Below are 17,719 nucleotides of genomic sequence, written 5' to 3'. Positions count from 1 at the left end.
AATTTAAGAATTATTTTTAGTGTTTCGCTAACAACAACAATAATAATATTGTTTTAACAAAAAAAACAATAATAATATTGCTGGAGATGCGGTGCCGAATGATACAACTTTTGTCCATGTAACTATGATTCAATGAAATAATACATGCGATACAATCTTTATAATATAGACAAACTTCACGACCATTAAAAATAAAACTCGAATAAAATTGAATCTTCAATTTTATATATACATATATAAGACCTTAAATAATGTATTTTTTTTATTTATTTTATGTTTAGTCGCAGAAAGTCAGACCTAACTCATTATTTAACCCTATGTTGGTGGCATAATTAATATATATGTCTTGGTTTGTGATTTATACAGCTGTAAAAATACACATTTGGTTCCTTGGCGTGTGGGTAACCACTATTCTTAATCCTCCATATTTATATACAGAAACATACGTTCATGCATGCATGCATACATACATACATACGACATATATATATATATATATGTGCGTGTAAATCATCCGAGTTCGTAAACCAGTCCAAAAGCCACTGAAAGCACATTTTGTGGGATTGATCCAAACCCTTTAACTTCATGGCGTCCACTGAGAATCCAGACCCCGAAACAGGAAAAGCCGAACAAACGCCGGAGATTCCGTCGGATTTAGCGCCGACTCCGGCGACCGCCGCCGGATTCTTGGATTGCCGGCAGATCGACGTCATCACAAGGGTTTTGCTTTTCGCAGCTACTCTGACTTCTCTCATAGTAATGGTGACCAGCGAGCAGACCGAGTTGACTCAGTCCTCGGGGGCTAAGTCTCCCGTCCCTGTCTCCGCCGAGTTCAACGACTCGCCTGCTTTCATGTCGGTTCCTCTCGTCACCACATATATATATACACACACCAAAATGAATAAGCATTTGCTTCAGTGACCCAATAGTATTGAATCGAAATCACGCTGTTCCAAATTTCATGTTTATATTTTTCGTGGGTGCAGATACTTTGTGGTGGCTCTCGTTATAGCTAGTTTCTACAGTCTCGTTTCAACGCTCATCTCAATCTCTGTGCTCTCAAGGCCTGAATTCTCCGCACAGTTCTCCATTTTCTTGTCCTCTTTCGACGTGGTAATATATATATACGTCCCTTGTCTCACGAGTAAACAAGAAGATCTGGAATTCTAACTTTGAAATGGTGAAAATCACTGGCATGATAATGGTGTTCTTATTCGAAATCGTGAACAGGTGATACTGGGAATTCTAGCGTCTGCGACGGGAACAGCAGGAGGAGTTGCGTACGTTGGGTTGAGAGGAAACGACCATTTGGGTTGGAACAAGATCTGCAATGTCTACGACAAGTTCTGTCGTCACATCGCCAGTTCACTTGCCCTCTCCCTCTTTGCTTCCCTGCTTCTTCTCCTTCTCTCTCTCTGCAGCTCTCTTCACAAGAAAAACCCAAACTGAAGATCAAACCTTTGATGCGTTTTAGTTCATATGCTGTCTGTGTTTTCTCTGTCGTGTTTGGTGAATTTTGTCTGATTTGGTCGCTGTCCTGTAAAAAATCTCTGGCGTTGTCTCGTGTGATGAACTTAAGATTGTGAAGTTCAAGTGTCTAGTTGGTGGATGCATACACTTGTTGCTGTTCCTTCGTTGCAATTCTTTGCGGGTTTGGATCATTGGGATCTCTCTCCAGTTTGCAGATTCGAAATGCTCAAATGGATATATAACGAAATCGATTTACTCTCATAAACTGGTTAAACAGTCACGGTAATTGCGGAAATTCCCTGCAAAACATGTCGTTCCTCGAAGAGCTCCTCGAGCGTATCCTTACTGTCTCTAAATCCAGAATCAGTATATACTCTCTACCGCATAATACCCTCTTGATCTTTCCCAAACTCGGCTGTGTCTTCTATCGGGGGAAGGATCTTGGCAAGGAAACCAAGAACGCCGATCAAGAAATCCATAATCTCAACCGGAACACTCAAGAACTTAGACGATGATTTCCCAAGCAGCAAGAACAGAATCTCACCCTGCTCTAATGGTGACAATGCTTCTCCTGGTCCTCCAATGGGTAAAATCCTGATTGATTTAGTTTTCCGCGATGAACGAGGCTAACATCTTGCTCGCTAGTCGGCTTTACACGCACATAACTTCCCATCTCCAAACATCACAAATGGCTTCCCATCCTGGCAGCCTAAGCTCTTGAAGAATACTGTCGGGTCTCACAATGCCGCAAGTGAAGCTCGGGTCTTTTCGCAGCTAAATCCATTAAACTCAGCTTCGAACTTCAGTTTCGCACTTTGAAACTCCAAGGGAGGCTACTGCACACAGATTGCAGAGAGCAAAACAAAATGGGTCGCCCTGAATTTCATTACACCACAAGACTTGTTCCTTGTGGCTTCCTAATCGATCTTCCACGAATCTTTCACCCCTCCGTTTCGACAAGAAACAAAACCCTGGATTCTATACAGATATCTCGAGAATATCCGAATCGGGTCACGTCTGAGAAACAGAAACCGGCACCTTGCAACTGATTCAAAGTCTCTTGCTTGCCCTAACCCCATTTCTCTCTCTGGCAGCACCAATCACATTGAACCATCAACTCTTTCACCACGAATTTGCCTATGTACCCAGTTGAAGCCGCAACAAGCACGTTCAGACCCAACAGTGGGCGACCCAGTGGCGAAGAGTGGGCGACCCAGTGGCGAAGAGGTGACAAAGTCATCCTCGACGTCGTGGGTTCGAATCCACCGGTGGTAAGGAGGCTTCCCAGGGCGCAATTAATTGCGTGTCTAAAGGCTGATTCCGGGTCCAGGGTATTAAGTGGGCCGAAGCCCAACGAACCTCCTCGTTATCAAAAAAAAAAAAAAAAAACAAGCACGTTCAGGGTTTAGGGTTTAATTCCCCTGAAAGAAGCTAATGAAACAACTTCTGAAATACCCGCGTCTAAAGCCTAAATCGGTTCGAATCTCTTTCTTCTAGACCTGAAATTCCCAGAATAATCATGGGTTTGGGGTGTAAGAGGGAAAGGAAGCGAATTTACCTGAAAGTGTTTGATGAATTAGGAAGCTCTGAAGATTTGGGGTTTAGGCGTGAAGGACGTTGAACGAAGAACAAAGGGGCATTCTTTATATAGGATTGGACTTTGGAGGGATGAAGTTTGAATGCTGTTTGGGTGAAGGGAAAATGAGAGAAAATGAAGGAAAATTTCTCACAGGTGGGTAGGCCGAGGGGAAGATAACGTAATTAAATTAAACATCTAAGGATCGTTTTACGATCCAACCATCTCAAATATCTATCATTCAAACGTCTATATTCGACTACAAGATGGGTACCAAAAGACATTCATGGTCATGAATATTATTCGTTCACACATCCACTAGACTGAAATTTATTAGATGCATCGTAAGTTATTCTAAAGGGAAGAGGCAGGGGCGGATCCATGTATAGACCAATGGGGTCCCATGCCCCCTCTAAAATTTTTAATTTGTTTATAATTTTTTAAAATTTTTGATAAATAATATAAGGTGCCCCCATTAACATTTTACCTGTGCCCCCTCTTTCCACTCTTTTGTTTTTTTATTTCTCTTTTTTTTTTTAAATTAAGTTACGTGTTGTCTCTTTTTTATTCTTTATTTTTTATTTTCCAACTGTTTTTTAATCTTTCTCTCTTAATTCTCAAAATTATTATGTATAGATCTAATATTAAAAAACAATCAAATTAAAAATATTTAAGTTTTATTAAAGGAAAATAATATGTTAGTATATCAAATCTATTTCTAATTGATTGTAATCTTGTATAATTGATTCTCTCTTAATTGTATCTCCTTAGTGACCTTAGATATAGCAACCTCTTCATGTATATATTTTGTATTACACAATTGAATAAATGTGAGATCATATTATTTCTTTCATTTATGACTTTTAAGTAATTTTATTTTTTATTTATTCATCAATTTTTATATTTTGATGATACTCACAAATTTATTGTTATATATATCTATATATATATATATATATATTTTATTTGACTTGATAAAAAAATTATAGATAAATTGATTAAGCTAAAAAAATATTAGAGGATCTTATCAATAACATGATAATGACTTTTAAAAAATGATAATAGAAAATAAATTAAAACGATTTGATCTCGACTGGTTTGATTAATACATTAATTGATTTTATTTGTTGACACTATGATGGAAGATGTTTTCCGTTAACAAAATTTGTAAACATAGCTCTAAGCAATCGTATTAGTGATCAATTTTTGAGTGATTGCAGTTTATTTTATTAAAAAATATATATTTTAAACAATTATAAATAAAAGTTATTATGGATATATTTTAAAAAATAAAAAATTATAAAATTTAATGATCAAATATAAATATTTTTTATAATATATTTTTTTAATTAATTTTATTATATATTTATTATAATTATTGCCCCCACTCATAATTTTTTCTGGATCCGCCACTACCACCGAAAAAAAAAAAAATTTTGCGACCTTATTACGACTAATATATAACTAATATACAACCTATTACGACTAACAAACTACTCTTATTTTAGTTGTATATTAGTTATATATTAGTCGTAATAAGGTCGCAAAATTTTTTTTTTTTTCGGTGGTGTACACTGAAATTGCTGCGACCCAAGTGGGTTATTTGAGTAATATTCCCTATCTTGGGGGATAATAACTGGTTTCAAAAGCAAGATCCGACATAAATCTGTTTATTTCATAGCAGCCGCAAACATTTCTACTTTTTCGATTTCACCCCACATATTTCTTATAATTACACATTTAGGATAAAATTATTCGAAATAACATTTGATCCCACTCAATAAACAAATTTTTTTTATAACCAATAGGTTCACTGGATTTTCGACCTACTTAATCCTTGAACATGGAATCAGTCTTTAGTCACGCAATTAATTGCACTATCTCCTCCCTACCAATAGAATCGAACCCAAAATCTTGACGATGACTTTGTCACCGCTCGATAAACAGAGTTTGGTTCATGAACGTGAGAAAAATACCTAATGATCATTGGAGCATTTTTGCTTTTTCGATTTCACCCATATATTTCTTATAATTAAACATTTAGGATGAAATTATTCGAAATAACATTTGATACCACTCGATAAACAGAGTTTTGTTATATAACCAATAGGTTCACTAGGTTTTAGTCATGCAATTAATTGCGCTCTTCCTCCCCATCAGTAGAATCGAAGCTAAGACTTTGACGATGACTTTGTCATCACTCAATAAACAGAGTTTGGTTCATGAATATGGAAAAAAAAAACACCTAACGATCATACTGCATGCATGAGTTTTGTTATCCCAATCAACTTTCTTAGCGAGAGACAATATCTAAATCGTATAACATACTATTTGTAAGTTTCAATCCATGTATATGGTACTCAACGTGTACATTGAAAAAGTCGGATCCTCAAATTGCACTAACATACATATACACATTTCTATATATACACACGCTAAACAAGAAAAGAAACATAAATCAATGACGTCAGAAAGAAAATAGGAATGGTAATAAATTAAGGTAAGGTCCTTATTCACCTGCAATGGCCAACAAACATAGACGAAGATAACAAGGGTTGATACGTAAATATGGACCGACAGATATATAACATTTATAATAATAAAGGATTTTAGGGTTTAGGGATCAGCGGCAGCGGACCATGCGAACGGAGACACGGCGTTCGTGGGAAGAACAGACAGCCAACAGAGACAGAGCCAAAACCAACGCTAACACAAAACCTGTCATCGGGCTCATTCCCCCGTCCTCGCTCGATGTCATGCAACACCCTCCTCCCATGATGATGATGATGACGATGATGATGATGATGATGATGATGATGATGAAGTACAGAAGAAGGGAGACCGATTAGGGAAGAAGATGAAACAAAGACTAGGGTAGATGAGATGGGTATGTCTAATAATGAGTTTGATTTGGTCTTTAATTAATAATATTTTGGTCCTTGTGTGTGGTTGGTCGGTTTGTTTTTTTAAGGGATAGAAATTAAAATATTGCAATTTTGTTCCTTTTTAAATTCACATGATCGTGGCAACTTTGGTTTTATGTCCATTTTTTAAAGTGTACTACTTTAGTTTATTTGATATATTAAAAATCCATTTGATTGTGCAAATTCTCTATATTAGTTAGACTTGGCACATGCACATGCATGTTATCTTCTTCCACAATTATTATAATAGTATACATGATTAATTCCTATCGATTTATATACAATCATTTATTATCTACCATAATATTATTTCACATTTAATTTCTTCTTGGTTCTCAAATCCATAACAACGGTATAATATATATAATTTGAGATATATCTTCTTTATATTTATTGTTCAACCGACCCACAAAAGATTGAAGAAGAAGAAGAAAAAAGCACATTCCATCACACCCGAATCATAGGGCGATTATGATAAACATACATATACAGACAGAGACAGCGTTTGGCGTTCAGCGGCAGCGGACGACGCGGACGGAGACGCGGCGTTCGTTGGAGGAGAAAACGGACATGATAGAGAGAACCACGATCACTATGATCACCCATCCTACGATATCCGAACCGCCGCCATTCTCGCATGATGACATGCAACACATGCTTCCCATCTCTCCTTTTATTTACTTAATTACCTTTTTTTAAAAATAAATAAAATTCCTCTATTTCCACTTCTTCTTCTTCTTCTTCCTCCTTTTATATTCAAGTTCAGTTGGAGAATACCAAGTATAAGGAGGAGGGAGGGCAGATGAGATGGATCTTTCCAAGTTTCTAACATTTTGAGTTGAATCTGTCTTTTTACCATTTGTTTATTGTCTTTGTGTTCGTCTGCTTGGTCCATTTGGTTATTTTTTTAAAGACTATATGTGGAAACTTCTGTTTTTTTTAAATCATTTTGTTATTATAATTACATTTTTTTATTAAAAAAATTTTGTGCGGACATAGTAAAACAACAATTTGATAGTCCGGAGACTTTTTCGATGTGGTCTATACGCATTATATTTTTTATACACGTGTTGTTAAGATAGGCCGACAGGTTAACTTCGATGCCACTTTTTTTTTTTGGTGGTTATAAAAAAAAAGTTACCGCTGTTATAAAACCGTGATATTTTATGATCGTAATAGAATTTTGAGGGAAAGAATTTATCGCTTCTTTTAATTTTTTTTTTTTTTTTGCAATCAATTATGTTTTATTTTCCTATGGAACTTGTGTCTAAAAATGCCAAGTAAATACCATAATTATTAAAAATGATAGAATAATATGTTTCGCACATAATATGTACATATTACGTATATGATACATGCATGCATGCATACATACATACGGTGACACGTAAACAAGACAAAAAAACATGGTGCCAAGTGTCGTATTATTTGTGAAAACGGTGTCGTTTTCGGGTCTCCGCCACTGGAGTCATTGCAGAAATCTCAACGCCACTCTCCTTTTTTTTTTTCTATTGATTTAATATTCAAATAATCTATTCATTAAAATAAAAAAATAATCTAGTCATCGGAATATCTTTTTGATATCAAATTTACCGATTAGATAAAAAAATGTTTTGACGGAAAATATAAAACAAAAAATGATATTTTATAAAATTGGTTTGATTTTGTTAGTTTTATAAAAAAAATATTAATTTGGTTTTTATTTTGGAAATTTTGATTGTGGATCGAATTTCGTAATTATGTTTTTTTTTTGTCTTTTAATACCCTTAAAGGGTTTTTTTAAATCATAGCCTTATTTTTATGGGTATTGACAAGTATTTGATTATATTTTTATTCATTTTTAAAAATTTCTCTATTGGGTTAACATCGTGTAAATATGCATATATATATATATATATATAATATAGAAACACAAAAAGAGATTTTAAAAAAAAAAACTAGAGAAGAAGAGTCCATAATCTTTGAGAGCATGATCTTAAAATTCGATCTACCTTATAAATAAGTTGTTTACAAGAAATAACAATGAGATTCAAGATATATGGAAATTGCATTATTATGCGAATTTAGGCAAATGACAGTAATTAGCAGACTGATATTTATGTAGACATACAATGGTCATCATTACTACTACTACTACAATATTTTAATTTGCTTTTTTTTTTTATATAAATAATTTATAAACATGATATTGTTGAAAATAAAATGAATATTATGATAGTGAAAGCAATAATAATAATAAGAGAGAGAGAATGGAGAGAGAAGTGATGAAATGAGAGTAAACCTTATGAGGTTTTTGTGTAACATTAACAAGGAGGTGTACTACATATTTATAGGAAAAGAGAGGTAACTCCTTCATCATTAAGGAGTTAATCTTATTGGACAATTAGAAGGTCCACATATTTATAATACTCCCCCTTGGACCTCTAATAATTATACATAAGATATTTATAATTTAGACTGCCTCATTAAAAACCTTATCATAGAAAAACCCTGTGGGATAAAAACCATGACGAGGAAAAAAGAGTACAGTCGTACAAAACTCCCCCTTGAATATGAGTTCCTTCATAATCTTTGAAGATGACGCATTCCAATATTCTGGACGTGCTTCCTGAATGTTGAAGTAGGAAGTGCCTTTGTGAACAAATCAGCTACATTGTCACTTGATCGGATATAACGAATATCAACTTCTTTATTCTTTTCGAGCTCTTGAGTATAAGAAAAAAACTTCGGAGGGATATGCTTCGTTCGGTCACTTTTTATGTATCCCTCTTTGGTTTGGGCAACACATGCAGCATTATCTTCAAATAATATTGTTGGATCGATATTAGTGGATAACCCGCAAGTTTCTTGTATATGACGCGTTATAGCTCTAAGCCATACGCATTCTCTACTTGCCTCATGGAGCGCAATGACTTCTGCATGATTTGAAGATGTCGCAACCAATGTTTGTTTTTGAGAACGCCATGATATTGCAGTACCTCCAATTGTGAACACATATCCAGTTTGTGATCGAGCTTTGTGAGGGTCTGACAGATAGCCTGCATCTGCAAAACCAATTAATTCAAGTGAAGAATCTCTTGGATAGAATAATCCCAAATCAATCGTTCCCCGTAAATAACGAAAGATATGTTTGATCCCAGTCCAGTGTCGCCTTGTTGGAGACGAACTGTATCTCGCTAAAAGATTAGTAGCAAATGCTATATCGGGTCGAGTACAATTAGCAAGATACAATAAAGCTCCTATCGCGCTCATATACGGTACTTCAGGACTGAGTACCTCCGCGTTGTTTTCGCAAGGGCGGAATGGATCTTTCTCAATATTTAGGGATCTGCAAACCATCGGAGTACTTAGGGGATTCGATTTGTCCATGTTAAAACGTTTCAGGATTTTCTTGGTATAATTGGACTGATGAACAAATATTCCACTTGGAAGATGTTCTATCTGTAATCCAAGACAAAAATTGGTTTTCCCCAAGTCTTTCATCTCAAACTCTCCTTTCAAATAATTACGAGCGTTTTCAATTTCTTTGGAGGTCCCGATAATATTTAGATCATCCACATATACTGCTATAATCACAAAACCATTATTTGTTTTCTGGATAAATACACAAGGGCAAATAGGACTATTAACATATCCCTTTTTCAACAAACATTCACTTAGTCGATTATACCACATACGACCAGACTGTTTTAACCCATATAAGGATCGTTGTAATTTGATCGCGTATGTTCCATTTGGCTTTGAATTTATTGTTTCTGTTATTCTCATTCCTTCAGGAACTTTCATGTATATCTCATTTTCTAACGATCCATATAAATATGCCGTAACGACATCCATGAGATACATTTCTAGATTTTTGGAAGTTGCTAGACTTATCAAATATCTGAACGTAATCGCGTCCATGACTGGAGAATATGTTTCTTCGTAATCTATTCCAGGTCTTTGAGAGAACCCTTGTGCGACAAGACGAGCTTTATATCTTGTGATTTTATTATTCTCATTTCTCTTTCGCACAAAAACCCATTTGCATCCAACTGGCTTAACGTCATCGGGGGTTATAACAATAGGACCGAATACATTTCTTTTGTTCAAAGAGTCTAATTCTACTTGTATAGCTTCTTTCCATTTTATCCAATCATGTCTCCTTTGACATTCAGATACCGATATTGGTTCTGGATCCTCATTATCATGTTCAATTTCTTTGGATACAGAAAAAGAGAATACTCCATCAGTGTCATCCACCTCAGTTCGGATAAACATTTTTCCATGATGGTTGTAGTTAATAGAAATCTCATTATTTTCTGTATTCTCACGATTATTTTCATCATTTTGATGTTCGATATCTTTTTCCTCATTTGATTCTTTTGGGGAAATCTGAGGGCTATTATCAATTTCACTTTTCTTTCTTTTCCGTGGATTTTTATCTTTAGAGCCGATTGGTCTTCCACGTTTCAATTGTATTGTAGACTCATTAGCAATTCTTTTATCTTTCTGATCCTTTGGTATTTCTATTCGAGCGGGTGTATTTTCAGCTGGAATGTACGATTTTGTCACTCGTGTTGTATCTGTGAACCCATCTGGTAATCGATTCGCTATATTTTGCAAGTGTATGAGTTTTTGCACTTCAATGTCACATTGCTTTGTAGGGGGGTCAAGATATAATAATGATTTTGTTTTCCACATTAAATCTTGTGAGGCTTGTATCATTCCTCCCCCTAACGCTGGGAATTCATCTTCATGAAAATGGCAATCAGCAAAACGAGCTACAAACATGTCACCAGTTTGCGGTTCAATATATCGAATGATCGAGGGTGAGTTATACCCAACATAAATACCCAATCGTCTTTGAGGACCAATTTTTGTACGTTGTGGTGGAGGTATTGGTACATATACCGCACAACCAAATACTCGAAGATGAGATATATTTGGTTCATTTCCAGTGGCTAAGTGTATTGGGGAGTATTTATGATATGCACTTGGTCGAAGTTGGATCAGTGCTGCAGCGTGTAAAACAGCATGTCCCCATATTGTAATTGGAAGTTTTGTTTTCATCATCATTGGTCGAGCAATAAGTTGAACACGTTTAATTAATGATTCAGCCATACCATTTTGTGTATGGATATGGGGAACTGGATGCTCAATCTCAATCCCGAGCGACATACAGTAGTCATTGAAAGCTTGAGAAGTGAATTCGTCGGCGTTATCAAGCCTCACTTTTTTAATTGTATAATCAGGGAATTGAGCTCGTAATTTGGTTATTTGAGCAAGAAACCTCGCAAATGCAACATTGCGGGTTGATAATAGACAAACATATGACCATCTACTTGATGCATCTATCAGGACCATAAAATATCGAAATGGTCCACTAGGTGGATGAATTGGTCCGCATATATCACCATGTATTCGTTCCAAGAATGACGGTAATTCATTTCCAACCTTGGTCGATGATGGTCTTATTATCAATTTTCCTTGGGAGCAAGCGGTACATGTAAACTCATGAGATTGGAAAATCTTTTCATTTTTTAATGGATGACCATTAGAATTTTCTACAATTCTCCGCATCATTATTGAACCAGGATGCCCCAATCGGTCATGCCAAATCTTAAATATATCACCAAATCGTGGGTTCATCGTAGCATATGATTCAATCACATATATCTTTGTGGAATATAATCCGGAAGATAATGCCGATAATTTTTCCATCACATACTTCTTTCCAGAAATTATTAATGTGATACAAAGGTATTCCTGATTATCTTCACACATAGTCTCTATATGATATTTATTTTGACGAATATCTTTAAAACTTAATAAGTTTCTTTGAGACTTTGGAGAGAATAATGCATTATTTATTGCAATCCTTGTACCTCGAGACATCATAAAATTGGCTTTTCCAGAACCCATGATGATTCTCGCATTTCCAGATATCGTAGTAACACTGGATTCAGTAATCCTCAATTCAGAGAAGTACTTTTCATCTCTCAATATCGTATGAGTCGTAGCACTATCGGAACATGATAAGTTGGAGAAAACATTATCAACATTTCATGCTGATAATGTTGTTTTGCAACAACAATATCGGACAAAAGAGTTCACAAAATATAAAGATTTGATCCAAGTCCTACTTGTTGCAGAGCAAAATAATCAGCTTCTAATGAAAAATCATCAAGCTCGCCCAACTGGTTCTGCTCCATTTCCTGAGACAAATGCAACATTTTCAAACTATAACCGTTGGCAAGGTCGCGGACGTGGACGTGGACGTAGTCGTGGCCGAGGCCGTGGTCGAGGACGTGGACGTGGACGTGGGAGAAACCACAGTTATCAGCCACAACCTTTTCATAATGGAGATATAAAGAAAAGGGAGTATCATAGAAGTAAAAATTATGATGCGAACAAAAGGCACAAAGAAAATATTTGTTATCGATGTGGTATGAACGGTCATTGGTCACAGACCTGCCGCACACCAAAACATCTTGTTGAGTTATACCAACAATCACGGAAAGACAAAGGGAAAAGTGTCCAGATAAACTTTGTATCTGATGACCTTGGTGATTTCATTGATAATGAAGCGGATGGGACACATCTGGATATCGCAGATTTTCTTGATCAGTCCGAGGAGAAAATGACCAATGAGTAAAAGTTGATATGAAGTCTGTTATAAGTTCTGAATGTTGCATGTTATCTTTCTTTTAAAATATGTTTTCATGTAAAATGTTGTTGTATGTTTTTCTAGATTTCTATTGTACTCTGAAGTTAAGTTCTTGTGTTATGTACTATTTTTATCTTATCTTTATTTTCAGGCATTTTCTCATCTCTTACATTGATCGATTCAACTTGAAATATGTCAAAGTACAAGATAAAGGACGGGGATATATGTTTGGCCGATAGTGCTACGACTCATACGATATTGAGAGATGAAAAGTACTTCTCTGAATTGAGGATTACTGAATCCAGTGTTACTACGATATCTGGAAATGCGAGAATCATCATGGGTTCTGGAAAAGCCAATTTTATGATGTCTCGAGGTACAAGGATTGCAATAAATAATGCATTATTCTCTCCAAAGTCTCAAAGAAACTTATTAAGTTTTAAAGATATTCGTCAAAATAAATATCATATAGAGACTATGTGTGAAAATAATCAGGAATACCTTTGTATCACATTAATAATTTCTGGAAAGAAGTATGTGATGGAAAAATTATCGGCATTATCTTCCGGATTATATTCCACAAAGATATATGTGATTGAATCATATGCTACGATGAACCCACGATTTGGTGATATATTTAAGATTTGGCATGACCGATTGGGGCATCCTGGTTCAATAATGATGCGGAGAATTGTAGAAAATTCTAATGGTCATCCATTAAAAAATGAAAAGATTTTCCAATCTCATGAGTTTACATGTACCGCTTGCTCCCAAGGAAAATTGATAATAAGACCATCATCGACCAAGGTTGGAAATGAATTACCGTCATTCTTGGAACGAATACATGGTGATATATGCGGACCAATTCATCCACCTAGTGGACCATTTCGATATTTTATGGTCTTGATAGATGCATCAAGTAGATGGTCATATGTTTGTCTATTATCAACCCGCAATGTTGCCTTTGCGAGGTTTCTTGCTCAAATAACCAAATTACGAGCTCAATTCATTTATAGTTTAGGCGGCATAGCCGACCATCACGATAATAATAATAATAATAATAACAATAGAAACATTTATAAACATTCATACCATATTTATAGTTTAGGCGGCATAGCCGACCATCACGGTAATAACAATTAACAAGAAATAAATATAAACATTCATATCATATTTATAGTTTAGGCGGCATAGCCGACCATCACAGTAATAATAATAATAATTTTTTAAACATTAATATTATATTAATTTATAGTTTAGGCGGCATAGCCGACCATCACGATAATAATAATAATAATAATAACAATAGAAACATTTATAAACATTCATACCATATTTATAGTTTAGGCGGCATTAAATTTTTCTTAAATTTTTACTTGCAAAAAAAATATAATCATGAGTAACGTTAATATGTTTTATGTTTCTTTTTTATAGTTAACATGTCGAACTTGGTCAACCTCAAAATCGCTGCTCTAGATGCTTCTGGAAAAAATTACATGACTTGGGCATTAGATGCCAAAATGCATCTGAAGGCAAAAGAGATTGTAACAACAATCGATAAAAAGCAAAAATGAGAGTAAACCTTATGAGGTTTTTGTGTAACATTAACAAGGAGGTGTACTACATATTTATAGGAAAAGAGAGGTAACTCCTTCATCATTAAGGAGTTAATCTTATTGGACAATTAGAAGGTCCACATATTTATAATAGATATGAAATAATTAAATTAAAGGGGATGAAAAATCATTGCATTGATTTGGCTTTGCCGGGGAAAAGCAAAGGCCGTCATCAATCAGTTTATCCCCACACTTCTCCTTTTTCAAATAACAAAATCCCTAAAGGCTGAAGCTTTTTTTTTTCTTTTTTCTCTTTGCTCACTCACTAAACTCAGCCCCTGTTTGGATGCCCTGAAAATGATCTCTTTCTCGGGAAAATAGGACTGGAAAATGGGGTGCGTGTTCGGTAGGCAAGTCTCCGGGAGGCCTGTTGAGAGGAGCAGGCGGGAGAACGAGGAGGTCAGAGTTAACCCGGAGGCGAGCGACTATGACGGCGGCCATGCGGAGGCGGAGAGGCGGAGCGAGAGAGAGAGGGGCAATGCGAAGGTAAAGGAGAAGGAGAAGAGGAGATCGTCGAGGATGAATCCGTGGTTGAGCAATCCGCCGAAGCACGTTCACGGGGAGCAAGTCCGTCGCCGGCGAGGCTATCAGTGGCTGGACGCCTCGCCGTGCCGACAGCTTCGAGAAGCTCGATAAGGTAAGTAAAGGGCATTCACATAGACGCAATGTGGATCAAATTTAGGGACTTTGGGTTTTGGTTCTTGTGCCGCTTGAGCAATGTCACTTCTCTGTATGGTTCAGATCGGGCAAGGAACTTACAGTAACGTGTACAGAGCGAGGGACGCTGTAACTGGCAAGATTGTTGCATTGAAGAAAGTCCGGTTTGATAATTTGGAGCCAGAGAGTGTTAAATTCATGGCGAGGGAGATTTTGATCTTGCGGCGGCTGGATCATCCCAATGTTATTAAACTGCTTGGGTTGGTCACTTCAAGAATGTCTTGCAGCTTGTATCTCGTGTTTGATTATATGGAGCATGATTTAGCCGGTCTAGCCGCTAGCCCCGAGATCAAGTTCACCGAGGCTCAGGTACACGAATCGTGGTTATGGAGTTGGATTTTGAGCATTGTCTCCATGACATTTAATTAGCTGTCTTGATCTGAGTCTTTGTTGATGGGTTCCAGGTGAAATGCTATATGAACCAGCTGTTGTCAGGGCTCGAGCATTGTCATGACCGGCATGTCCTGCATCGCGATATCAAGGGATCTAATTTACTGATCGATGGTGAGGGAGTTCTCAAGATTGCTGATTTCGGGCTGGCTTCGTTCTTTGACCCGAATAACAAGCACCCGATGACTAGTAGAGTGGTAACACTATGGTACCGAGCTCCCGAGCTTCTTCTCGGGGCAACTGATTACGGGGTTGGTGTTGATTTGTGGAGCGCCGGTTGCATCCTGGCTGAACTGTTATTTGGTAAACCTATCATGTCTGGTCGCACAGAGGTAATGACATCGTTTTTTCATGTCTTTTTATTACATGTTGCTGATACGTAAAACATTGTTGTCTGTCCCTTTGTCTTTGCATAATATTAGGTGGAACAGCTGCACAAGATATTTAAACTATGCGGCTCCCCTTCAGACGAGTACTGGAAAAAGTCGAAGTTGCCACACGCAACCATGTTTAAGCCCCAACAGCATTACAAGAGACGGATCGTAGAGACTTTTAAGGACTTCCCTCAGTGTTCACTGCCGTTGATCGAGACCCTTCTCGCTATTGACCCTGCAGATCGTGAAACTGCAACCGCTGCTCTGCGGAGTGAGGTGAGATCTGATGTTCTTGGGAATCTTTCGAGAATGAATGATTCATCGATCATGACCATTTTTTCCGACATATACGCGGTTCATTGCTGGCTTTTACAACAGTTCTTCTTGACGGAGCCTTACGGTTGTGAACCTTCAAGCCTCCCGAAATATCCTCCCAGCAAGGAGATGGATGCTAAACTGAGGGATGAAGCAGCCAGAAGGTCAGGAAATATAGAAACCTGTAGTCTCTTGTCTGAAGTTTATGATCTTCCAAGATGTGTTTGATTGTTTCTCATTTTTGTTCTGTACATTCTCCAGTTTGAATCAAATTCTATCAATTTTTAGTCGAAAACCAGTGAGCTTGGTACCTGTCTGATACTGTTCGTGTTTTTGCTCCTTGTTAACCTGATTTGATATGCAACGTAAATTAGATTGAGAAGAGCGGCGAAAGCGAATGGAGATGAAGTGAGGAAAGGAAGATCTCGTGCTCGGGCAATGCCTGCTCCAGAAGCCAACGCTGAGCTTCAAGCAAATCTTGATGTACGTCAGATAAGCTTCTGTCATATTCTCAAACAGATGTTGACGATGCTTCCTGTCTTGTTCTTACTTTCTTATTGCATTCCCGATGTTCGGACAGAGACGACGTATGATAACGCACGCAAATGCGAAGAGCAAGAGCGAGAAGTTTCCGCCTCCACACCAAGACGGAGGAGCCCTCGGGTACCCGATTGGCTCAGCCAATAACGAATCGGAGCAGGGTTTCATCCCATTCAGCACCACGAATTTCTCATTCGCTAAAGACCCGGTCCAGACATGGTCTGGTCCGTTGGTGGATTCGCGCAAGAAACACGATGCCGCCGCCATGGACAGGAGGACATCCAAGAGAGATTCAAGAAGAGACAAGAAGAACGCGGCTCAAATCTGATAAGAGGAACACAGGTGAATTACTATTTTTTTGGTCGATAGGTTCACGAAAGTTCTGTGATGCATGTTGCTTTCGACCCAAGAAACCAAGATTCGAGAAGATGGGGATCTTGCGATTCTCCCGTTCTCCTTCCTCCACCCAGAACAGAAATATCTCAGTTTCTTCAACACAGCTGTATATTCAATGTAAACTACTCATCTCTGTCCCAAGTGCTTGTGTTTTTTTGGTTTCGTGTAAAAGCTCACTTATGTTTTTTTTTTCCGAGGAATTTCTGGAAATTAAGATATTTTAAATCTAATCGGATGAAACTTCATGGATGATTGATTTATTCAATCCATCCGAATTTTATGACACTCCGAGTTTCAGTAATCGTTAACAATGGATATAATCACGAAGACGGATGAACAACAAAAAAAAACTACGGAATACAGGAGGAACTACAACACCATGAACATATCTCAGCTTCTTAGCATCAAACAGACCAAAGATTTTCTTTCCTAAGAGAAAAAAAAAAGACAAACAAGAAAACAGACACAGAGACAATGGCTTCAACTAGATACAGACAACAACAACAACAAGGGCACCTTCTGTTTCTCTCTTCCGTTCACTCGCAGGCGATTCTGGTCTCGAAGCTGCTAAGGCAAATGGCGAAGGCCTGAAACGCAGAGATCGGATACCCGAAATCCATGGTGAAGATGTCCTTCCCCACTTTCCCGAACTGAAGTATTATCCTCTCGTTCCTTTGCTGCTGCTGCTGCGATGGCTGGCCCGTTTCCCGACCAGCCGCCACAAGCTGAAAGTTTTTAACGGATGCGAACGG

At 37.1% G+C, this 17,719-nt stretch overlaps 4 protein-coding genes and 2 pseudogenes across 4 annotated transcripts in view; 2 read left to right on the top strand and 4 right to left on the bottom strand.

Annotated features, from left to right (window-relative positions):
* Window positions 1-527: 527 nt before the first annotated feature.
* On the top strand, window positions 528-1,630 carry LOC104818843 (CASP-like protein 1D2). The gene is made up of 3 exons (XM_010548614.1): window positions 528-854; window positions 987-1,113; window positions 1,231-1,630. The coding sequence occupies exons 1-3, from the start codon at window positions 586-588 to the stop codon at window positions 1,447-1,449; spliced, it is 615 nt and encodes a 204-aa protein (XP_010546916.1). The 5' UTR covers window positions 528-585; the 3' UTR covers window positions 1,450-1,630.
* Window positions 1,525-3,212, bottom strand: LOC104818844 (annotated as a pseudogene).
* A 2,301-nt stretch (window positions 3,213-5,513) lies between these two features.
* On the bottom strand, window positions 5,514-5,913 carry LOC109116900. The gene has a single exon (XM_019203169.1). The coding sequence runs from the start codon at window positions 5,820-5,822 to the stop codon at window positions 5,670-5,672; it is 153 nt and encodes a 50-aa protein (XP_019058714.1). The 5' UTR covers window positions 5,823-5,913; the 3' UTR covers window positions 5,514-5,669.
* A 421-nt stretch (window positions 5,914-6,334) lies between these two features.
* On the bottom strand, window positions 6,335-6,884 carry LOC109116901. Its single transcript, XM_019203170.1, has one exon. The coding sequence runs from the start codon at window positions 6,633-6,635 to the stop codon at window positions 6,483-6,485; it is 153 nt and encodes a 50-aa protein (XP_019058715.1). The 5' UTR covers window positions 6,636-6,884; the 3' UTR covers window positions 6,335-6,482.
* A 7,505-nt stretch (window positions 6,885-14,389) lies between these two features.
* LOC104818842 lies at window positions 14,390-17,197 on the top strand (annotated as a pseudogene).
* An 87-nt stretch (window positions 17,198-17,284) lies between these two features.
* The window catches only part of LOC104818841 (tubby-like F-box protein 11), a 3,135-nt gene continuing 2,700 nt past the window's right edge, over window positions 17,285-17,719 (bottom strand). The window contains exon 6 of the mRNA XM_010548613.1: window positions 17,285-17,682. Within this exon, the coding sequence (XP_010546915.1) occupies window positions 17,504-17,682 (179 nt within the window). The 3' untranslated portion in view covers window positions 17,285-17,503. The remainder of the gene's footprint in view (window positions 17,683-17,719) is intronic.

This window comes from Tarenaya hassleriana, unplaced genomic scaffold, assembly GCF_000463585.1.
Source record: "Tarenaya hassleriana unplaced genomic scaffold, ASM46358v1 Cleome3, whole genome shotgun sequence".
NCBI lineage: Eukaryota > Viridiplantae > Streptophyta > Magnoliopsida > Brassicales > Cleomaceae > Tarenaya > Tarenaya hassleriana.
This window is presented reverse-complemented; position numbering and strand designations above follow the sequence as displayed.